Source organism: Rhineura floridana, chromosome 3 (assembly GCF_030035675.1).
Source record: "Rhineura floridana isolate rRhiFlo1 chromosome 3, rRhiFlo1.hap2, whole genome shotgun sequence".
In the NCBI taxonomy this organism is placed as follows: Eukaryota; Metazoa; Chordata; class Lepidosauria; order Squamata; family Rhineuridae; genus Rhineura; species Rhineura floridana.
In genome coordinates, this window is record NC_084482.1 from 83298978 (window position 1) to 83324120 (window position 25143).

Below are 25143 nucleotides of genomic sequence, written 5' to 3' on the forward strand. Positions count from 1 at the left end.
TTGATAGAGTAGCCATAACTCGGGATCGACTTGAAGGCAGTCCCATCCTACCATTTATTCTACAATGATCCCAGGGAGGGTTACAGTAAAACTAAAACATACAATAATAACCATTGAACAACAAAAATGTAAATTAAAAAATCAATATATAATAGCAAAACTTTTCCTACAACATCACCACTAATCTCAGCTCCTCGTGACCATCCCAGCCAAAGAGGTAGGTTTTTAACTGGTACCTAAAACTACACAAAGACAGTTACAGCAGGCCTGTAGGCCCGGGGGGGGGGAATGGGGGCACTGCCTCATCTAGGATTTTTTTGGGAAATTGTCTTCTTTTTCATTTGTGACATGACAGACAATGACAACCTCTATTTAAAGAATGATAGCTTGTTTTAAAAAGAGGAGCAATTTAAGAACAGGATCCTATGAGAAATTCAGTGAATGAGACAGGATGAGTGCACAACAAAAGCTTCATCTGGGAGAGCCCAGATCCTTACTCAAGACTATCCTTAACTGAGGGTGGATTTTTCATGATCACAATCACCTTATAATTACTCAAATGATCCTGAAAAAGACACATAGTAATATGACCCTTGAAGAGATAAATATTAAAACTTTGTATTATGGGCTAGAGTTAGACTCCACCCTTTGGACTTTCCTTTGCTCTGCTTTTCAGTTTGTTATTTATTTATGTATTTTTATTTATTTATTACATTTATATACCACCCCATAGCCAAAGCTCTCTGGGCAATTTACAAAAATTAAAAACATTGAACATTAAAAACAAATATACAATTTTAAAAACCATACAAAGTTTAAAACCATGAAGCACAGAAGTTTCAGTTGTGCTGTCTAGCTAGTCAGCAATAAAGAAGTATGTTTGCTTGCAGTAAGAAGTAAGAGTTTGTTTATTCTGCACTTATAATGAGCAGAGCAGGATTATATGCTTATTGCTAAGGGTGAAATAAAGAGATAACTTAAAGCTGGATTCCAGCATTGAGAAGGGGTTGGACTTGGTGGTCTTACAGGCCCCTTCCAACTCTACTATTCTATGACCTGAAAAAAGGCTATCCTTTACTCCTTTAAAGCAGTCACTATACCCACAATCATAGTGGCTATTTTTTTTTCTTTTTCTTGGTTACTTAATGGCAAAGAATGAAAACAGCCCTAGAGGAATAAAACTATTGTAGTATACACTACAGTTAGCTGGCTGGGTGGCTGTACAGCTAGGCTGTAACTCAGGCCTCCTTTCTGATTTTCCCAATATGTGAATTTAGCATAAGGCTTTTTCAGGGTTGCTGTGCACAAAAATCAACCCAACAACCAGTAAACAACATTCCAATTGCTTTCCACAATTAGTTTCCAATTGCTCAGTTTGTCTTTTATGTAGCAGCCAGCTGAAAAGTTTTCCCTTGATGGTCCAACAGAAAGGAAAATCTAAAAGCCAGGAACAGAACTAGAAAGAGTTAACAAACACACTCTGTAGTATTTATTTTCTCTCTGCCCTTCCCTAAACTTCTAGTATGGATAAGTTTGTTTTTCAGGTGGAAACTAAAACTGAGATATGTAATGTAGCAACAAAGCCAAGCTTAGGAGCTCCCTGTCTTTACCAAAGTACTTCTGTTCATGAAGAATCAGAACACAAGGAGACCACAGGAAAAGAGAACTGTAACTATAGGCAAAGTCAAGCTTTTGAGTCTGATATTTCTGGGGATCTCTCAAAAAATGGTGAGACAATTCAACAAATTAAACTTCACTCATCTAAGTTAACATACTCTCTGGATAGAGTAGGTGTGATGAGGAAGATCACGGCCTTTCCCTCCCGTAGGCCTGGCCCTCACATCCTCTTTACCAGTGTGTGTGGGGGGGATTGGCTGGCACTATGCACTTCTCCCCCTTCCCATTGACACACTGAGAAATGTGGCTGCCCCACTTAAAAAAAGAAGGCTGGCTACAGGGCTGAGTTACAGGTATGTATGTGTGCATGGCTAATGATGCAATATAATGTATAATCAAGGTGAAGTGGGCAGTATCTGAGCTTTATTTATATTGGTCTGAATGATAATCCCACCCCTTATATACCCACTCTGCAGGTGAAGGGCTCATGAAGATTAGGGTTGCCATATTGCCCGGTTAGCTGGGTTTTACCTGGATTCTTTGCATGCCATCTGGTGCCCATTTAGCCCTTTAGGTGGCCCAGATTCTCAGCTTTAATTTTAAAAAAAATTAAGTTTCTAGGTGGTCTGGTTCTCGAGATACACATAACAACGTCAGCTGCCCCCCGACTGTTAAATCTTTCTTTAAACAGTACTGTATAACACTTCGTAGCTTTAACCCTGCATGTTCAGGATTGCAGCCAATCAGTGAAGCCAGGGTTGTGTTTCAGTTTGGTTGACCTCAGGCAGTGTCTGCAAAACCTCATTGCAAGGCCAGAAAATGGTGGTTTCCCCCCGTTTATCTGAAAATCTCATAAATTGGGTAAGTATATACATTTCAGTTTTTTTTCCTGTTGTGTGCAGGAGTCAGATCCTGGGCAGTGTTTTGAAAACCTTCCCAATGCTTGCTTTTGTAAAAACAATGGTAATCCCATATGCCCAGAGTAAATCCCATTGAATTCAATAGGACTTACTTTTGAGTAGACACGGTTATGAATGTGCTGAAAATCAATGGGACTTTGGAGTGAATGTAAAAAAGAATTGTGTTTGTGTTCTCTTTCTGTCCCCCCTCTCCAGTCCTATTTTAAAGCAAGTAGGCAGGGCTTACTTAGGTATTACAGTTTTTATTCTGTAGGAAACTAATACTGATTTCTTTAAAACTAATACTGATTTTTCTGCAATGACCAACTGGTTTGACAATAAACTGTTATATGGGCTGTATGTATTTATACATCTGCAGTGTGCGTGCGTGCATGTATGGAGTCTTATGATTTGGAATTTTGGGTTGTGTGAATGAAGTTGCTTATCACTTGAGGTTGCATTTCTGTCCCTGTTTGAGTAAGCCCCACTGAATACACTGGGACTTGCTTCTGAATAAATAAACCTAGGATTGCACTATAAATATCTTTACAGTTTGTGTAAATAATAAATATATTTGATAGTCAGAATCCTGACTGGTTGTGAGATGCTTAGTTTTCTGCCTTATTCATAGGAATCTTGTTGTGGTTGATATGGTATTGCATTTCAGAAATCATGGTACGAAATAGCCTGAATCAGTATAAGGCAGATTCCTTGGTTCCTAAAAGTGGGAAGAGACTCAAAGGCCACAGTGACTCCAACATTTATTTATGTATTTTTATTTACAACATTTATATACCGTTTTATTGTAAAAAAATCTCAAAGCGGTTTACAGAAAGAATTAAAACAATAAAATTATTGGCAAAAGCGTTTAGGACAGATACTTAAAAACATTCAAAATAAATAAAATGAACAATGAGTTAAAAACAGATTTAAAAACACAATAGCTTCCACATGCCATCAAGAAAACTGATTTTAGCAGGTGCTGAAAAGAGGCGTCTGCCTAATGTCAATAGGCAAGGAGTTCCAAAGCATAGGTGCTGCCACTTTACAGGACTAATTTCTTACAAGAGCAGAACAAGTACTATGTGGCACTCATAACATGGAAAGCACAGCTTGAACTTGGCCTGGTAGCAAATCAGCAACCAATGCAGATTTCAGAGCAGAGGCATTATGTGCTGATAGGATCTCACTCATGTCAGCAATTGTGCTGCAGCATTCTGCATTAACTGCAGTCCCCAGGTCAGGTTGTGCTGCATGGGGATTTCTGTGACCTTGGCTGACTGGCTGCTAGGATTTTTTTAGTTTGGGTTTTTGGTTATGAATCCTGACTGGTTGTGGGATGCTGAGTTTTGTGCCTTACTCATAGGAATCTTGTTGTGGTTGGTATGGTATTACATTTAGGAAAGTGTTACTGCCTTTTGTGTTGTTTTTTTCCTATTTGCATTTCACTTATCTTTAACCTCACTCCGTTACAGCCATAGGGAAAACAGCAGCATATGCAAGGTAATTAACTCCCATTAGTGATAAGAGCAAGAATTTATAATTATTATTTTAATTAAAACAAGAGGCTTATCAGTACTTTGAAGAGGACCAGATATTTATTTTCTTTCTGAGCCCAGGACTGGGTCTTTCATGATGCCTGGTGGGGGGGGGAGCAGGAGAGTAGTCGATAAGACAGACATCCTGGCATTGGTAATCTAATTAGCAAGGTATGTGTGGGGTTGTTGCACACTTCCAGGCCCAGTTTCATTTTGAGTATGGAGGTGGAACCTGTGTAGATGTGGTTGATCAAAGGGAGAAGAAATTTTGAGTTAAGCAAAGCTCTGCTTTTATAAAACCTAAGAAACATACAGATACTTTGAATGTCTGAGTGCCTGCACCAGTGCAATACTGGAGGAACTTGTAAAACTTGCTGCAACAGTATTTAGAATGGAGCATGTGATGTGAAAGACTCCTTTTCCTAGCATTTTGGCTTCTTGTTTTTCTCCACCCACCACATCTTTGAAATATATCGTATATGGTTAACCATACTGCTGCCCTGACTTACTTTATGTTTGTTGCTATTTTGTGTTTTTATTATGTTTTTATATTGATTGTGTATTTTTATTGTTTTTATTATATTTGTAAGCTGTGCTGAGCTCTGTTTTTAACAGCAGAAGGGCAGGATATAAATCCTCTTAATCAATCAATAAATATTCCATAGTGTTGGAAACTAGAGTCTAGGCATTTAAGGCTGAAAATGTTGCTTTTAAAAAAAAGATTTCTCACATCTTTCCCCAATTTTTGGTGGTAATTCCTAAGCACAAAAACAAAACAACTGGACAATCCAAATATTAATATGCAAATAATTTGCATAATATGCAAATTAGCCTGCCCGGATTTGTGAAACTGGAATATGGCAATCCTTGTGAAGATACCTTCTTATCAGCAGGTCCATTCCCCACAGTACAGGAATTGAGCCTGTAGTGTTGGCACCTACCCTTTGGAATTCCCTTCCCTTAAATATTAGACAGGTGCCGTCTTTTGGAGGCTACTGAAGACCTTCTTCTAGAGATCTTTCCCAGTCTGCATCTGTATTGGAATTGTTTTTAAGATCTTTTAAATGTGTTTTAAATATTTATTTTTATTGTTTTATCTCGTGGTGTTTGTCACCTGGGCTCCTTTGGGAGGAAGGGCTGGATATAAATGTAATAAATTACATAAAATCATAAATTACTGGTTAGGAAGGAATCCAGGAAAATATTTTTGTATAAGCGCAATTTCTCAGTGATAATTCAGTTTTCAGTGCAATAAAAATAAAATCTTTACAAAAGCAGAGATTGCAAAGATTGTTTCAGATTGCAGCTTCAAAGGAATATCATAGTAACATTCAGAAATTATCAAAATAAAACTCTCCTTTATGCATTAGTCACATGAAAGGCCTCCATGCCATTACTGCAGAGTTGGACTGCATTGTTGATGCCTCTCCCATTGTCAGGCACCCACTGCCTCTGCCCATTTGTGGATAGGAATCCTCTATGTTGATGCCAAGTGGTCAGTGGCAGTGGCACAATCCCACTCTCTGGTCATTGTAAAGAGTCCCCTCCACATTATTAACATAATGGGCACTCTTATATGGTTAGTTTCTAAATCTTACAGTGATATTCCTTTGAAGCCGTAGTTCTAAGCACTTATGTCCTTTTTCAATCAATACTTCTAGGACTGGGCAGTAAAAGCAGCCACTAAATATTGCCCCTGCATGGATCAATTGCTGTCAATTGTTGGCATATATTAGAGTCATCCAAAAATGGTTGTTAATGCACCATAATAAGCAATAAGTGTACAGTTCAACTTTTTGTATAGCTGTCTGTCACAAAGTTCTGAAGTACATTTCTTTAGAGTCTCCCTGTCTCCTGGGGAAAGGGGGATAAGGCAGTGAGTCCCTGGACAGGATCTATGACTCATTATGTCAATCAAACCCCACTTCAGAGGGGAATAAAGAGATTTGTATCTCAAAGCTGTGCATAACGACTTCTCAGCTTTTCATTTCATATTTATGAGCGGTTTACTTTGAAGTGTTTATCAGGCAATACACAGAAACATGAGAGAGCATTGCCTGAAACCATGTTCAAGTGTCTAATCTGTTAAATGCTTGCTGAGCAGGCTAGTTCATCAGTGCATGCAATGCAAAAAAGACTATATCTATCTATCTATCTATCTATCTATCTATCTATATAAACTTTCTGTTTTTGAGGTTCTGAAGTAGAATATTTCTATTAGCAATATTAAAAAGGATTATTAATGCCAAACATTTTGAAATAATTGTATCATAGAAAATTTACAAAAGCAGATAAATCCACATTCAAACAGAAGCTAGACAAAACTTAACAGTGTAGATAAAAATTACCACACTGTGTACTCCAACACTGAATATTTAAGTTTGCAAAGGCCACTGGGCATTTTCTAATTCTATGAGAATTAGGACATCAAAAAGAAAGAAATCCCATGCTCATATGAGAAATATTCCTGGCATCCTATGAAAAAAGAAGCCCTTCCAACCTTGGCCTGTTAAGAAGCTAACTGTTCCAAAATGCTTCCTATTGAGCCTGCCCTAGCTGCATATCTTAGCTATTAAAAAGAAAGTGATCTTAACTGAGACATTCATAACACAGGACGAGACTGGCAGAACTAGCCTAAGTGAGTTTATTTTAAAGCAAGTCCCACACTGGGGCTTGCTTCCAGGTAAATTTGCTTCTTTCAAGTTTGGTTTGTGATTGGACTATGATGATGATGTAAATAACAAGCTAGCAATTCAGATTCATTCTATCAGTTTTCTAACATTTATGTGTCTTCCAAGCAGCCCCAAAGTCTCATTTAATTATAAGTACAGGCTGATCCAAAAACTCTTAGAAGAGGGAATATCCATGTTTAAAATTAATTAGTCTCACTAACACTCAAAGAAGTAAAAACATTAAAATAAATACCAATATATGTCATCATAAACATAAAGGCTTTGAAAATTATAAAGGTCTTTGTAATCGTACATTTTGGAAAATGAGTATTTTATTGTATTATCTCCTATGAGGAATTCTGAAACGTTAAATGTTTGCTATCCAATAACCTACAGATAGCCATTCATATATTTAACAACATTAGGGTTCATCTAGGTCATTGTAACAATTTTTAGGGAAGGACAAGTTATGACATAGAAGTTCACATATATAGGGATTTGAAATGGCTCCCATCCCAGATCACAGTCCAACAATGTATCCATTTACATCCTTGTTTACAAGTTCCTTCCTAGAATTCTTTCAGCCAATGGAAAACTATAATCAAAAACTTCTAATAGGGCAATTCATTCTCTCTCTCTCTCTCTCTCTCTCTCTCTCACACGCACGCACGCACGCACGCACGCACGCACGCACACACACACACACACACACACACACACACACACACACCCCTTTTCCAAATTGTCTCCCTCCCCACCACTGCCCCCAATAAATGAGGTAGCAGATTATCAGCTGCAGCTGCTAGGATGACAACAATTTGCAAAGAGATCCTTGAAAGATGGTAAGTTTCACAAGGGACCTTGCTTTTTCTCAGCAATAGCAAATTATTTGAATGCTGGAAAAACACTGATATCAGCAATTGATATGCTACTAAGAGAAAATCTGTCCAGGATCTTCTTCAATGGATGTGCTAGAACAGGAAAATACATATGGATCCTCAGCAACAATGCTTATATTGTGCAGAAAGAGGCAGTAGTCTAGGGAGGGGATATCTTATTTCCATTTATTTTATTGGAGCTGTAGTCTAAATAATTGCCTTACTCAAGAGATTCTGTTTAATTGGATACACAGGGACTATAGTGCAGGAGCTTGTTCTGTGACATAAGAAATTCTCTATAGTCAGCATAGCCAAGTTTGTGTGTTAAAGCATAATTCAACACTGGATATAATAGAATGATCCATATGTGTGCATCAAAATCACACTAAATGTAATCATACCCAATAGTTTTGTTCACATGATACAGCAGATGTAGGGAAAGTATTGGAGTAGGAGCACAGCTGCTCTCCCTGTCCTCAACCTCTTTGCATTCAGCTAACTATCTGAATGGAGGCTACAAGCTGCACACACAATGTGCTTATGCTGTCTCTCTGTTCAACTGGGGTCCTTGCAAAAGGTAGGGTTCTAGATTTTGCTTACAGTGTTTATACATATAGAGTCCATCCAGACATTCTGGTGAACATGCAGAGATTTGGAGGCATAGTCCAACACACACACACCACTATCACTTCATGTATTTCTTGCACATGCTGTGTCACATGAACAGAGCTGTTGATGTGTTTAGAATTTAAGTACTGGAGTCAGAATCCAGGCAGGTGATAATTAAATTAACTGAAATCCTATACATGTCTATATTTAAATAGAGCTTACTCCAAAAAAGTATATAGGGTTCCAGTCTAAGGTCTAGTTCTTAAAATGTGAGGTAAACAGTAAAGAAAATGTTTATCATGACCATATTCTACATTTCCAGCTATAAATATTAAAAATCTCATACTCAGAAACCTTTAAGATAGTAGTCAGTTTTGTACTTGTACCATTTTGTACCCTACACATGTTGGTGTGGCTGCCAGCATAAAGCTATTCTTTGTGGCTGGATCCCATGCTTAGTCCATAGCATATGTTTGTATCACATAAGTAGTTCATAACATGGAGGTACTTCCCATCTACCCCACTCTATCAGTATACCAGTGTGGGAAATAAACACACAATCCTACTTCATATGCATAATGTGGTGTGGGAGTTAGCCACAAGGAATTAGCTTTGTAGTAGCAAATATGTTGCAAAGGAAATATACGAACTGTGTCTAAATCTAACTCAAAGGAAGTCAGTAATTTTATATATTTATTAAAATAATCTCTTTCCCACTAATCATTGTAACCAATTTCAGACTGGGTTACAAATTAAAAAGTAATACATACACATAAAACAGTAATATAAGAAAATAGGCAAGTAAATTAGGAACAATCAGTATCTCAGCTTGTAAACTTGTTCATTAATGCTCTCAAGTTAGGAATGAGAAGTAAGGTAGCCAAGTTTGGTGACAATACCAAATGGTTAAAACAAAAGGATCTTTCCAAACTGAATGAATGGGCAATAAAATGGCAAATGCAATTCAATGTAAGTAAATGTAAAGTGATGTACAATGTAGAAAAGAAATCTAATTTCACATACATACTAATGAGGTCTGAACAGGCAGTGACTATAAGGATCACGATCTGTGGGTCATAGTGAATAACTCAATGAAGTTGTTGACCTATTTTGCAAAAACTATGAAAAAAGTGAATTCAATGTTAGGTTCATTAGCAAAGGGACTGAAAATAAAACTACCAATCTCATATTGTGACTACACAGAGAAATAAGGAGGCAAAACACAAGGATGGCTGAATTGGGCCACACATTTTTATTTTAATATAATATATCTTCAGTAGGGGACAATGTTGTGGGATATTAACTCCTCATAAAAACTGTGTGTGAGCTGACCTTACCAAAAGTGAGAGGTAATGTTTTATCTACTTCCTCCTGTAAGTACCAACTTTTCCAGTGAGTAGGGAGGCCTTACTGCTTCACCCTCTCCTGGTGGCCCACAACTCCAAGTGGGTCTTACAGATGAACTCCAAAGATGCCCCCTATCCTGCAAATGAGTCCCACAACCTTGAAGACAAGTTTTGGAACTACATCCATCACTCTGTGCCTAAGGGTGCTCACCAACTTTTAATTACCTGATAACTTCCCACGTATACCTGCCAATGTGACCAATTAAGCTATTTAATGGCTGCTCCCTCCTGATTACACACACCACCAAATCAAGACAGAGAAGATTAGGGAAAAAATGCAAGCAGAGCCAAACAGCTGACAGGGGAAAAAATCCTACTCAGTCCCAAATGGCAACCTGTAATGGCTGTAGTAAAAAAAAAAGGGCAGGAGAGTGGGCACTTGAAAATGAACGAAGCCGATAGAAAGGTGAAGCAGGTTTAAATACCCTCATGTTGACTCCACCCATCCTTGGTGCCAGCGTAGCACACATTGGCATGCTGAAGCCAATGCCATACTTCCCATTCCTGATTGCTGCAACAGTTACTTCAGATGCAGCAGTAACGGGAATGGCCTTATGCTGAGAACTCACATTGAAAAATGTAGAGAGCTAGAAAAGGGTACACAAAATGACCGACAGGTTGAAGCTACTCCCCTATGAGAAAAGGTTATGACATTTGGGGTTTTTTACTTTAGAAAAAAGGCGATTAAGGGTGGGCATAATATAGGTATATAAAATTATGTATGGAGAAAGTGGATGAGAAGTTTCTCTGTGAAATTTGCTTCCACAGGATGCAGTGATGGTTATCAACTTGCATGACTTTAAAAGAGGATTAGGTAAATGTATGTAGGATAAGGTTATCTGTGGCTTCTGTCCACTTTCCTGTCTCCACTGTTGGAATGGAGGCAGTATACCTCTGAATACCAGCTGCCAGGAATCAGCTGTTGCACTCAGGTTCTGCTTGTGGGCTTCCCATAGGCATTTGGTTGGCCACTATGAGAACAGGATTTAATGGACTACATGGGCCTTGGTCTGATCCACAAGGGCTCTTACGTTCGGCTTTTTATGTTCTTAAAAAAGAATTAGAGAAATTCAACAACTTATTTATGATAGCTAGATACAACTTCCAGGTTCAAAAGGTACTTCTGGGTATCAGATACTGAGGTGAAACAACTGAAAAAGGTGCTCACTTTCATGAACTGCATGTAAGCCATAAAAAACATGTAGCTGGCCACCACTGGGAATATACCAGAACTGGTTTAGATGAACCTTTGAGGTGATCCAGCAAGACATTTTTATGATTTTATGTGCAACTACTGGAGTAGAGTAGGGAAGCATCTAAGCATAGGAATATAGAGAATCATATTCAATTCTTCACTTTACAAGCAGCATGGAAGTGGGTAATTATCTAGTAATGCTGACATACACCAATATTTATTTATACAGCCACTAGAGTGGCTGTATACTATAGCCAACATGGATTTTTCACATTCTGCCATGTTAAATTGAAAATATCCCCCATGCCATTCTGCTGCTTCCCATAAGCTCATTTCAAAACAAAATCTTACAAAATGTACAGTCTGCTACAGTGCACTTGAAAAGGAGTGTAAACAGACAATCATGACAGAGTTCAGAATAAAGATCGATACCAGTAGAGACTCATTAATAATGATTATAATATCAATAATTCTCTGCATATACAGTATATATAGTAGGAGATCGGAAAAATGAAAAGGTATCAGAGGAAAAAGTAATCAGATTGTTAGTGACCACCAGGGGGCCAAACTTAAAACATAACATAAAAAAGGGAGATTCAATCCCTAGTAAGAAACAACTATCAGTGTTTTAAAAACGAGACTAAAAGCTCTTTGACTTGGCTAATCAGGGGACAACACCCACACCAGACATTTATTCCGCTTCCCCCGAAGAATCTGGGGAAGTGTAATTTGTGAAGAGTGCTGAGACTCATAAGGAGATGCCCTATTCCCCTGACAGAGCTCCAATTCCCTGAAGAGGGGCTGACTTCTATTCCCCTGACAGAGCTTCAGTGGCCAGAGTGGTTTGACAGTAAGTCCCTCTTTCCAGAGAATTCTGGAGATTGTAGCTCTGTGAGAATAAGGCGTCTCCTAACATCTCTCAGCATCCTTCACAAACTACACTTCCCAGGATTCTTTGGGGGAAGCCATGACTGTTTAAAGTTGAATAAATGTCTGGTATGGATGTGGCCAGGGACAGCTTTGGTTTAATTTGGGTGGGAGACTACATGTGTCTGCTGTAATATAAAAACATTAAAAAATAAAAAATATAAAAAGATGATACCGCTAACAATGTTTTCCTTTTGTAAAGGAAAATGGCTTTCCCTTTGCCCAGTGCTCACCTACTCAATTTCCTCCTCCCTCCTCCCTATCCCTACCCTTCTTCTTCTCCTCCTTCCTTCCCTTCCCATTACTTTCTCCTCCCCTCTCCTTGCCCCTCCTCCAGGACAGTTTCATACATCCTAAGCATGATTGCACAGGAGTAAATCCCACTGAACTCCATAAGCATGCAAATGATCAAATCTCCCCCTCCTTCCTATCCCTTCCCTCCTGTCCCTCCTTCCCCTCCTTAAATGCTCAGAGGCACATTACCAAATTCTTGCAAGCTACTCAGGAAGTGGATTGGACGGTGAAAGACCAACCCATATTGTGATTGCATTTTTACAAATTTGTAGGGCAGTACAATATCTCAGAGAGAACATCAGGTCTCCTGCTCTCCTGGTGCTTTCACTATAGATGCTCAAATTTTTAAGTTTGAAAGACATATCTGTTAGCTGTAAAACTACTAAGTATAGATTGCCCTAATATGTATTAAACTGCAATGTTTTTTGCCTATTAGTGAATTGTTCATTTATTTATTACAATAGCAACTTTGTTTAAATAAAATACTAATTTTGTTTAAATAAAGGGTCAGAATACTTGTCTCTGTTCCTGGCTATATATTCAATTTACAGATGTCAGTCATTGGCAGATAAAGCAAAATATGAATACATCTTATGTTAAGAACAGATACACCATCTGTAGGAATGTTCAAGCCTATGGTTAATTGGCTGGTTTGGTGCCAAGTGTTCTATTTTATAAACCTACAGTAGACATTGACCATGAAATCAAGCAATTATTTTACAAGGTCTAAATAATGGGGGGAAATAAAATATAGCAAACAACACTAAAAAAAATCCTACTCTAAAAAAAAAGTGAATACTTGCAGCAGTGTAATGTGCTATTTTTTCTGCTTATTTTCACATAATAGTATATGACTGGAACTCTGATATCTGTGCTTATTTCATTAAAAGTTATAGTGATCAAATCACTTTAATGCTCAGTTCCCACTGATTTTACAATAAGCTGTCTGAAACAATGGCCTAACACTTTCAATCAAGTGCTGAACCATAAGCTCTTCTTTTTCTTCTTCTTCTTCATATGAAAATACACCTGTTGATTTTGTTGCTGCTGCTGCTGTTTTGTGAGACATTTTTCCAGTGAAAAATGACATATTTTCCAATTTCAAAAATGAATAAGATTACTTCAGTCAAATATATAGCAATACTCTGTTCATCAGGGCCAGTTCTAAAGGGCAGCCAGGTAGGGCAGCCAGGTGGGGCAGTGGCCCGAGGGCCCCTGGAGCTACAGGGGCCCTTCCGCTCCCCTTCCATGAGGATACGAGGAGCTTCCGAGCTGCCCGCCACCCCCCGCTTCACCTACCTTTCTCTCTGCTGTTTTTTGCAGCTGCTTGCACTGTGCGCACAGGGTTGCCATCAATTAAGATGGCAGCCAAGGTTTCCCGAAGGGGCTGAAGCCTCTGCTGCAATCTTGGTTGATGGCAGCAATACACACACATGATTGATGGCAACCCTGTGCGCACACTGCACGTAGCTGCAAAAAACAGCAGAGAGAAAGGTAGGTGAAGCGGGGGGATGGCGGGTGGCTCAGAAGCTCCTGTCCTGCGATCCGCGGCTGCTGCTGCTGCAAATTGCAAAAAGGGAACAGAGAGGTCTGGGGCAGGCTGGAGCCCAAGGGCCCCAGCATGCCTGGGGCTGGCCCTGCTATTCATAGTGATGCAAGACTCCTGTGTCTTGCTTGGCAGCATTGGCTCTTCTATCTAAAACCAGTTGTATGTTTTTGTTTTCTTGTCACCTTTGCAGCCCCCATCCCACTTATACCCTTTTTTCATAACAAACCATGTTTTTAAAATCAGTTAGCATTTCCTTGTTTATTTTTGAGTCTGCTCAAATAAATAAATCATGGGTGCGTACATACATGGAGCCTTTTTCCCATGCTTAGTGAGCTCTGTTGAATCACTTCTTCACATAGTATTTATAGTACACAGACACCTTCTAAGAAAGATCTGACAGCTATTATTATTACATTATTATTATTATTATTATTATTGAATTTATATCCCACCCTTCCTCCTAGTAGGAGCCCAGGGCAGCAAACAAAAACACTTTAAAACATCATAAAATCATACTTTAAAATATATTAAAACAAAACATCTTTAAAAACATATTTTTTAAAAAACTTTAAAAATATCTTGAAAAGCAATTCCAACACAGGCACAGACTAGGATAAGGCCTTTACTAAAAAAGGCTTGTTGAAAGAGGCAGGTCTTCAGTAGGCACCGAAAATATAGCAGAGATGGTGCCTGTCTAATATTTAAGGGGAGGGAATTCCAAAGGTTAGGTGGCACTGCACTAAAAGTCCTCCTATGTTGTGCGGAACGCACCTCTTGATAAGATGGTACCTGCAGGAGGCCGTCACCTGCAGAGTGTAGTGATCGACTGGGTAAATAAAAGGGGTAAGATGATCTTTCAGGTATCCTGGTTCCAAGCTGTATAATTCCCAAGTTGTATATTTAAACAAACTCTTCACCTGTAATTCAGGTCATACAAATCTATAGGATCAAATTTTGTTTCTGAAGCAATGAGTTAGAATATAAAGCAAAGTATAAAGAAGTTATTTATTGTAACCACATTCTGCATTTCCAGCTCTGAAGGTAGAAAAACTCATGGTCAGAAACCTTTATTTCATTCTCTTGCTTCAGTGCAGTGGTCTATTTTGTACCAATTCCATAAGCCTTGTCAAATCAAATTGTCTTGATTAATGGTCCTGTTGAATTATTTCCTATCATCTTTGCCAGTAATTGTTATAAAAAACAATTTTGTAAAATTGCTAAGTATAGATTGCCCTAATATGTGCAATGCTTAATTGAAAAGTGTTTTAGAGGGACAAAATAGGAAGGATAATCTGACCTCCACTATTAAAAATGGATCATTCTTCTTGGGTGTTTACGTATCACCCATTTTACTGAAGGAGCTCAGGGCAGTACATTTGGTCATTCCTTCGCACACACCCTCCCTCTCCAGCATCTCTCAGTGTTACCCAAAGATCTCTCAGTACTTTTCATGGCTTGGAAGGGATTTCAGTCCTGATCTCCATGGTCCAAATTCAGCAGCGTATCCCTGAAATAAAACTGGCCTTTGCTGCATGGCAGAGGAATTATTTGGGATATAAAGGACTGTGCAACTATCCCTATAATCTTTGGGGCTCTTTAGACTTAAAAATAGAGAGAGAGAAGGAGCCAATGTGAAACTTTAAACACACAGCTACATAAGAAACCCTTTCCCATGAATGACTGCATGTGGCTGGGTGGGCGATGATGATGGCATGAGTCTTGATTACAGAATTGATGTCTCATCAGAATGGGTACTGTTTGCATAGGAAATGAAAAAATGCAGTCACTCCCCACTCAAGCGGCCAAGTCATTTAAACATTATCGCAGCTGCAGTGGGACCTTCGTCCATAGCCAGGGTAATATTTTAAAGGCCCCTAATGCCAAAGTCAAGCTGTTTTGTCAGAAGGGCATTTCAAAAACAGTTGGGATATAGGGCTAGCTGTTCAACAAAAATAAATTAAAACAATTTCAATGGGCTAGTAGAAACTATTCGCATTGTCTCTCATCCAAATTAATAGCCACAGTAAATAGTTATCATATGACCTCTGTCTGTCATTGAATAATATTGTATACATGTGATGAATAGCTATGTGATGTACAGCTGCTGAAACAGTAAATATGCTATCCTCTTCCCTCTCTGGCTGCTTTCACACTGCACTTTATTCCATTATCCTGATGATTTCTTACCTGGTAATTTGCACATTATATATGACCTTTACACAATGTACAAGCTAGTTACAGAATTCTAGTGGAATACAGTGCAAGTTTAACACAAACTTTCATAATAAATAATACCAGAAATAATCCGTTTGCAAGGCTGGGAACCCAGAAGATTGCAGGAGTTTTTCACTAGCTGTAGCAGCTCATGTGACAGGCATCCCAGCATGCAATGAGTTCCCACCCTTTAGGCACACTTTATTTGTTTTTTTGCCTGATGAAAATTGTACAGGTATTCCTGCATAGGCGCAGATATTTCCCATACACACCCCAGTGTCTATGCAACTAAAATCCTTTTAAGAGTCAGATACTAAAGGGAGAGGGCTTGCATGGTGATAGGACAAGATCTTAGACCTCCTACACAGTGGGGAACAGTGCACATGTGTATAATGGGTGAGGGACAAAAACAAGACATTCATTGCAGCTATGTGAAAGACCATTGCACAATATGCCAGTATATTGCCTGAAAAAGGTACTGTTCTTTAATGCAACAGGTACTGCAGTGTGAAAGGAATTTTAGAAATCGGGACAGAAGCGCTACCTTTTTAATCCGTTAAACTAATGCAATCAGCCCCATGTGTGAAAGCAGCCGTTGATAATGACATGTATTATCTAAAAATTAAAAAATAAATAAATTGTGATATGGACTCTCTGGGAAGCCCAAGCCTCGTGCAGTGGGAGGTGTGTCATTCATTGTTCCTATCTCACCCATTGCCTTATCTTTGTCCATCCTGTTCCTGTCTTGTTAATATATCATTCCATCTGGTCTGTCTTTTCTTTGAATTCTTTTGTCTCTGCAAGAGGCTTCTCCTAGCAAAATAAATATATTTTGGTAATTTGCACTTAGGTAAATATGGATTCTGCAATTGTGAAAGAGTTGCAAGGTGTAGAATTTGTTAAGTCATGTGTGTAATGAATAGTTATACCACAACCTTACAGGTTGTATATTTAACCTTTTAAAACCTTTTAAAAAATAACTTTTTAGAATACATTTAAATGTGATCTCAATTTTAAATTATTTTCTTTGTTGTAATAGTCAAATAATTTTGTAATAATATTGCTTATCACTTTTTAAAAAAAGAATTCCATGCTGAGCTTCCAAAGCTGAAAAGATTTTGGAAGCCAGTTCCACCTATCCTCTGCAGCCCCCTTTGCCAACTTTCACACTCTTTCTCCAGAGCAGACCTGAAACTTACCTCCTTCCCTTCCATTAGCAGACACTAATGCATCAACTCACAGAAAATTTGGATCCAGCCCATTGTGAAGCTTCATTAATTCTACTTGCCATAGCAAGTGTGGTACTGCCTCTGGTGAGCATGAAAAGCAACTGGCATTCCTCATAACTTTGAAACTACATAGGTGTGCAGAGATCATCCCAGCAGTTGTGTGGCAACCCCTACCATGGCTATGCAGGGCCCAACCAGCAAAAAAACCCCACCCAACCTACTCCAGAAAGGCTGATAGGTTTCGGTGCTGCTACTGGCAGGCACCTTGAGCACCACCCAAGCCAGCATATTCCACTTGTTGGTGGGGGGCTTGCCAGCAGAAGAGCCAAGGGGAATTTTCAACTACAGGTTTGGCTTGCCCATTAAGACCAGCCAAACACTGTAGTCCCTTCCCATTATTTTTAATTTTATCACTTATGAACAAAGAAAATAATAAGTGTGATTAAATATTCTAACCCATCCACAAGTAATACAGATGGTTATACATAGATTATATACATAACTTAAATTAGTTGGGATTTAGAATTAGCATTGGTCATTTTATGCTTCTTGATCTTTGTGGACGTGTTACTCGTGATTACATTAAATACTAGAACAGAAGAACTACTGGTTTGGGTCAAATGGCAGTGTTACAATTCTGATGCATATTTCAGTTTGTTTGAATAGTTGGCTTCTTATCTCTGGGAGCCATGTGCATTTTGCCAAGCATTTAATTTTCAAAAATCAGAAATGACTGAAAAAGCGAGGTCTTTATCTCTTTGCCCCTTTCATTATGGTTCCAGTGATCACATAGAAAAATAACAAGAGGAGTCATTAAGTTCATTTCTAGAATCAAGTGTTATACATTTTTACATCAAAACAAAATGCTAATTAGCGGGTAAACATCTGGGCATTTAAAGGATATCAAATTATACAGCTTATCATTAAAATATTTTACTATATTTATAAAACAGCTTATTTAATATATTCAAAACTTGATTGTGTTCATGTTTGTTTTTGTTGCCACAATCATCTCTATATTCCCTTCTGTTCGTTTCTGGATCACTTAAGAATATACTTTTTTCATTGTCACTTCACTATCAAACTTTAATAAGTATGTCCTCTTTTAAAAAATTTTTAATATGGATATTGATGCAGCCATTATTGAACTCATTTTGCATGTTGTGCTTATAATTTTTAAATTCTTCCTTTTCCTTTTCCTTTGTTAACTTTGAAAAGTAATTGTATGTGTGCATATTTCAAAATATAAATATGTGAATAAAAACAGTCAATAGTGTGGCACATGGTTGTGTTTGTAACATATCTATATTTCCTATTAGTTTTTAAATGTCATATAATTTTTTTAAAAAACTAAACAAAAGTTGTAGGTGGAAATTTGTGCACATACACAAAAACCTTGAAGCCTACAAGTTAAGGGTTTGATGTCTTTGAAATTATAAATGTAAGAGGAAAAGAGACATAAACAGAAACTTTGATATATGTATGTGTCTGTCTGCCTCAGAGTTTGCACAGAACTGATAAAGGGGATGACAAAGGTGGTGGAGGAAATTATCAAAGAGAGAAAGAAAGAAGAATTCCAGGAAAAATTAAATTTGTTAGGTTGTGGTTGCTTAGTCCTGAATGAAAGGAATTCTTTATTTGTTATTTCCCAAGAACTGAACTGGTTTTTTTATTCAAAAAATATTCTGGGGTCAAGCTCTGACACAAATTCTTAAACCCTAATTAGTGATCATATCTTCTTGAGTCAATTATATAGTATCAGATCTGCTTCTGTATGCATAACTAGGGGAAAAACCCCTCTTTTTCAGTGACATTCATCTTTTTCAGTCCAGGATTACCTTAGACAAGCTACTGTGTCACAGCGTTAGCTGCCATCCCCACCACCACCACCTGCAAACTGGTAATAACAAAACTGACCTCTGCCTTATAGCAGTGTTTCTCCATTTTGGGGAAATTCCATACAGTATTCACCCTATTTTCTGAAAACTCCAATATACCAGCAGCCACCTCTTGCACAAACCTCAATGTATGCAGACCATCTGTGTGTAAACTTATATTTGAACAGGGGCACTAGTCCAACACTAGCATTAGAGGAGAACTGGAACAGAGCATTTCAGATTCCCTCCTGGAAAAGAGAAGAAAGGGGAAAGAACTGCTGTGGTTGGAAGCTTCTGTATGCCCCTGGCTCTTTGCAGCTTCCAAGGTGTAAGGGTGTTAACCTGTTTTCTCCTTAAGAATCACTATATTCTCCAAGAATTATGTACTTCCATAATGGCAAGGTGACTGGCTCACATATGAACTTACATTTATAAAATTTACATGCCATCCCTCTGATAGCAGGCAAGAGCAGATATGGTGGTGGGTGAGGGTAGCAAGGAGGAGGAGTTACATCAAAGCCCTTGCCCCACTGCTTTGCCTTCTGTGTTTCAGAATTTGGGGATACCAGTCAGCTGACACCCAGGGGTATAGTGACAGGGGGGCAAATTAGGGCATTGCCCCCTAATGATAATTCTTAACCCCTCAATGAAAATTTCCTTCAGTCCACAAATGTCTAGCATTGTACTAACTTCAAAACTTCAGCTGAACTTTTAGAAATACAGTTTAGGCATCCAAAGAGAGGGGCAGGGCAAAGTTACCAAGGAAATGTGAACACAGTAAATATAAGAGTTAAAAGTATGAATGAAGTGAACACAAGTCTTGATGGATGGGGTGGGTTTGGCACACCTAAGGGTTTGCAATTGGAGGAAGAAAAGTCAGGAAGAACGGTATTGTTATGCATTGCAGAGAATCTCCCCTCCCCTGTAATGCTCAACCAGCTTCTGAAGGTGGTGGTTACTGTTAAGGTGGTGGTGGGTGTGCCTAGGCTTTTGGGCCTAGACTGTGCAGCAGCCTAGCCTAGTCCAGGGCAGGACCTGAGAAGAAGCAGAGAGGCGAATGAGTTTGCTCTCCAAGGCCCAGAAAACCTAATGAGACCCTACTAAGCCCAAGCCATGGGGAGCTGGAATATTGTGTGTGTGAGTCTGGGGGGCATTTCTTCCCTAGTTTAAAAAGTTGAAAAATAATACTGTACCTTATTTAACTTTTCTTATGCAACCTTATGTACTACCAAAATAGGGTGTGTGAGATTTGCTGGTAGAGCCATCGGAAGCAGTGTTAGCTGGCTGGCCCAGGGCCTTTCTGTGGAAGAGACATTTGGGGCTTGTATAGTTGATTCTAGAACCTGTAGTTCAGAGAGACATATAGTTCCTATGTGACATATTGCCAAGCATTTTCCCTATGAAAAGTGATGTTAATAGGTAATTTTGAAAGTGAAACATCTCTTAATTGCTTTCCTTGCATGACACAGGAGACCAGGGTATTTAGTTCCTGAAGCAGCTGCCTCAGGAGAACTGAACTCACAGTTCTCAAGCTTACTAAAACATTGTACCTGTCCAAGGAAGCCTTTCCATGCATGTACACTTTGTATGCTTCAGGACTCACTTTTGGTGCATCTACAGCTGTGTGTGAAAATTCATTCTCAAATTTGACACTTGTCGACACCATATAGTGTTCAGCAGAGACAAACTTCACGGAATAGTAGAGTTAAAAGGAACCTATAAGGCCATTGAGTCCAACCCCGTGTTGAATGCAGCAAACCAAATGAAAGCATTCCCGACAGATGGCTGTCCAGCTGCCTCTTGAAGGCCTCCAGCGTTGGAGAGCCCACCACCTCCCTAAGTAATTGCTTCCATTGTCATACTGCTCTAACAGTTAGGAAGTTTTTCCTGATGTTCACTCAAAATCTGGCTTCCTGTAATTTGAGCCTATTGGAATAATCGTCCCAGAGTGCAGGACATGGAATGACGATTGAGAGGAGATCCTGGCCCTCATCTGTACTTTCAAGTACTTGAAGAGCCCTATCATATCTCCCGTCAGCCTTCTCTTCTCAAGGCTAAATATGCTCAGTTCTTTCAGTCTCTCCTCATGGGGCTTTGTTTCCAGACCCCTGATCATCCTCATTACCCTTCTCTGAACCTGTTCCAGTTTGCCTGCATCCTTCTTAAAGGGCAGTGTCGGCCTAACCAGTGCAGACTAGAGGGGAACTAGTACATCACGCGATTTGGAACCTATACTTCTGTTAATGCAGCCTATCAATCTCAAGCTGCAATCCTACCTCATCAACTTCACATTTGCCAGGAGGATCATAAACCCTCTTTATTTTTATTTATTTATTTATTTATTTGCTAATTAATTAATTAATTAAATTTGGGAAAAGACTGAACCAAAGTAGAACTGAGCACTTCTGCCTTTTCTTTGTCATCTGTTATCATTTTGCCATCCTCACTGAGTAGATGTACCACCATTTCTTTTCTGCCTTTTACTATGCATATACCTGAAGATGGCTTTTTTTTTTGCTTTTAGCATCTCTCCCTAACCTCAGCTCATTTTCAGCTTTAGCCTTCCTGACGCCATCCCTGCAACTCCATGCTACCTGTCTGTACTCTTCCTTTATGGCCTGGCCTTCCTTCTATTTACTATATGTGTCCTTTTTTATTTTCATGTGATCTCTGAGCTTTTTGTGAAGCCACATTGGCTTCTTCTGCTGTCTTCCCCCTTTTGTCCTTGCTGGAATTGTTTGCAATTCTGCCTTTAGAATTTTCTTTTTAGAAACTCACACCCATCTTGCTCCTTTTCTCATTAGGGTCACTTGCCATGAAACCTTACTTAGCATTGTTCAAAATTCATTAAACCTGGCTTTCCTGAAGTCCAGGGTATGTGTATGGCTCCTCTCAGCTTTTGCTTCCTTTAAAATCAAGAACTGAAGTATAACATGGACATTTCCCCCAGAGTAACTGTCACTTCATCCACGAAGTCATCTCTATTGGTTAGATCAAGTCAAGGATAGCTGATCCTCTAGCTGCTTCCTCCACTTTCTGTAGGAGGAACTTAACTCCTACACAAGTCAGGAATTTCTTGGAGGGGCTGTGCTTGGCAGAATTTGTCTCCCAACAGATATCGGGATAATTGAAGTCCCCCATTGCTACTGTAGCATGCCTCCTCGAAACACTGGCAATTTGCTTTTCAAATGTTTCACCCTTGTCTTCTCCTTGATTGGGTGATTGGTAGTAGACTCCAACCGCCATGTTCTTTTTATTCCTTGCCCCATTTATTTTCATCCAGATACCCTCAGTGGGCTACCAAGCTCATCCTTCTGTATTTCTGGGCAAGGACATGTTTAACATATAGTATGACTCTGCTTTCCTTTCTATTCCTTCTGATTTTTTGAACAAGTTATGTCCTTCAATTGCTGTATTGTGCTCATGGGAGTCATCCCACCAAGTTTCAGTTATACCAATCAAGTTGTATTTATCCTGTTGTATTAAGAGTTCAAGTTTGTCCTGTTTATGTCCCATACTCTGGGCTTTAGTGTACAGACATCAAAGACCATGTGATTTACGGTCTGACTTTCTTCTTACATTTTTATGAAGACTGTTATTGGGCCCCATTAAAGCCGTTCTCTAATTTTCTGTGCATAAGCTGTTATCAATTCTTACCTCAAACATTTGTCAATCATTTACTGAAAATCAATAAAATATTAACGCCAGAAGTTAAAATGAATGTAATTTATGGTTGTCAGTATTTTAAACTTTATTTTAGGAACTGTCAATCAGTGTTTTTTTCTTCTACACATACAATTATGATTTTGTTGTAAAGCAGCTTTCACTAACCTGGTGCCCTTCAGATGTTTTGGATTTAGTTGCCATGGTGGCTGGGGCTGATGGGAGTTGTAGCTTAAAATACCTGGAGAACACCATGTTGCTGAAGACTGTTACAGAATGGAGCTAATTCTTAAAACTATGTCCCAACTACAATATGAAATAAACTTTCTATACTTTCTTAATCCATTTTAGGAAACTGATAAAGATTTTTATATGTGGGCCATGATACAAAGAACTGTAAGAGTGCTTTCATGAGCTCAATGAGACTTTTGACTTGTTTTTTTTCAATCAGCAGGCCCTGCCAAAGCTGCATGTTAAACCACTTTTGTTACTAAGAGAACTTCATGGTATAGTATGCAGTTTGTCACATAGCTTGGGGGGAGTCAACCATTTAAGGAAATATGTATACACACATACATACATACATACACTGACCTGTCACGTACCTCTTGTGTGAGGCTAATAACTCTTTAGATTCCAACCACTGGGTATGCTGAGGACAATATCATAGTATAGAAGCATTTGTTTTATTTTCTTGAACATTTAAACAAAGAAGCAGTATGTGTCATGCCAAGGCTCATGAGCTGTACTTGGTTTACATACTACATTTTGAACACTGATTGTCCAAATAAAAATATAGATTCCATTCTGTGTTTCTGAACCTTAGTTACATTGTCTTTCTGAACACTCTATGGAAAAGAGTGTTCCAAAGATGAGCATGTACTGCATAAAAAAGGAGGGGGAAATAGTTACCTAAGTGTAGGACAGGGTCTATTCTGTAACTAATACTGTGAAAACCTGAACCTTGCAGACAAGTAATGTCAAGATGCAGGTTGAACCAGGGGAAAAAATAGATTTGTGTCAAAACAGAATCACAGGGCTGCATAAAGTATTCATTTAGTGTCTGTGAATATATAAAGATACATGATATGCATGCACACACATGTATATATTGTATGTCTGCAAACATAAGAATATTGAAAAAGTTTTAACAGAGAATCCAGTTTTCTGATTGAGATATTCCTTCAGTAACAGCAACCTAAAATAAAATAGCTATGGATTTTTCACAGGAAATTGTAATCCAGGTGATATATGTTGACCTTGACCATCACATGTTTACACAATTTATCCTGGGCTAAATTAAGTTTATATTTCAGGATAGTTACTTGCTGGGTAGGTATTTACTTATCTCTAATAAAGTATGTCTGTCCACCATTAGCATTAAAACGAGCTGTTAATTCCTTGCAATCAAGGAATAACGTATTATATGTACACAAGCCATTATAATACTAGCATTGGTTGCAATCTTCTTCCATAATTCATAGGAGTCAATCCTTTTTAAAATATCCACAAAAGAGAATAGTATTACAGACACATGACAGTGAAATTGACACCTTACCATTTACTGAGGTATTTGTGCACGGAGCAATTCCTGAGAAAACTTTATTCATACATGTTGCTTTGCTGAACAGCCTTTGCCAATATCTGCACACCTAGTTCTATACATATTCTGCATGAATGGAAAGGTAAAAAGGTCTGTTACTTTAATTTTCAAATAAATTTACATTTCAATTTAAAAGCGCTCTCAGGTTTTAATTATTTTTTTCCTTCCTATTTTTCCTAGGAACTAACTTCACCCTTGCTGAACTAGGACTTTGTGAGCCCTCTCCCCACCGAAGTGGCTACTGTTCGGACATAGGGATACTTCACCAAGGCTATTCCCTCAGCACTGGGTCTGATGCTGACTCAGATACAGAGGGAGGAATGTCTCCAGAGCATGCCATACGGCTGTGGGGGAGAGGGATTAAATCCAGGCGCAGTTCCGGTCTGTCAAGCCGTGAAAATTCTGCCCTTACCCTGACTGATTCTGACCATGACAATAAATCAGATGAGGAAAACGGTAGGCCTGATTCTCCCATAAATTTCATAATTTACATCTACAGGTGCATATAAGGGGTCAAAGTTTTGCCCTATAATATAGTATAAAAGTTTTCTTTGCCCATTTTTCCATGTGAAATAAAAATGCTATTGCAATGATATAATAATATAAATCAGAGGTAAGCAATTGGCAGATCCCCTAATGCATTACTGGGGGATGAGGAATTATATGTTATTTTTGTTGTTATTGTTACTAATTGCTTTTGCAGCTCAGCTTTCCCAAAAGTCAACTTTCTAGCCTTCACATGAGATATGTTTTGGATAAAAAAGCAAATACTTTTTGATACTAAAAATATAAACTATATTTTAAAACACCATTGTCTGGTGTTGAATTAGGTTCTTGTACTCTATTATAAAGCTGAAAATCAAAATGAGAGAAAGATATATAAACATTTCCTAAAATTTTAATGATACAGCTTTAATTTTGGTATTAAACTAGAGGTCAGGTTATTATGTTCTAAAGATTATTTCAGAATATA

The 25143-nt window shown here is 38.5% G+C and overlaps 1 protein-coding gene across 2 annotated transcripts in view; it reads left to right on the top strand.

Annotated features, from left to right (window-relative positions):
- Nucleotides 1–24729, top strand: part of LOC133380133 (teneurin-2-like) — a 314775-nt gene extending 290046 nt beyond the window's left edge. For both annotated transcript variants that reach the window (XM_061616794.1, XM_061616793.1), the window contains exon 3: nt 24351–24729. In XM_061616794.1, coding sequence (XP_061472778.1) covers nt 24351–24679 — 329 coding nt within the window. In that variant the 3' untranslated portion in view covers nt 24680–24729. The remainder of the gene's footprint in view (nt 1–24350) is intronic.
- The last annotated feature ends 414 nt before the right edge of the window (nt 24730–25143 follow it).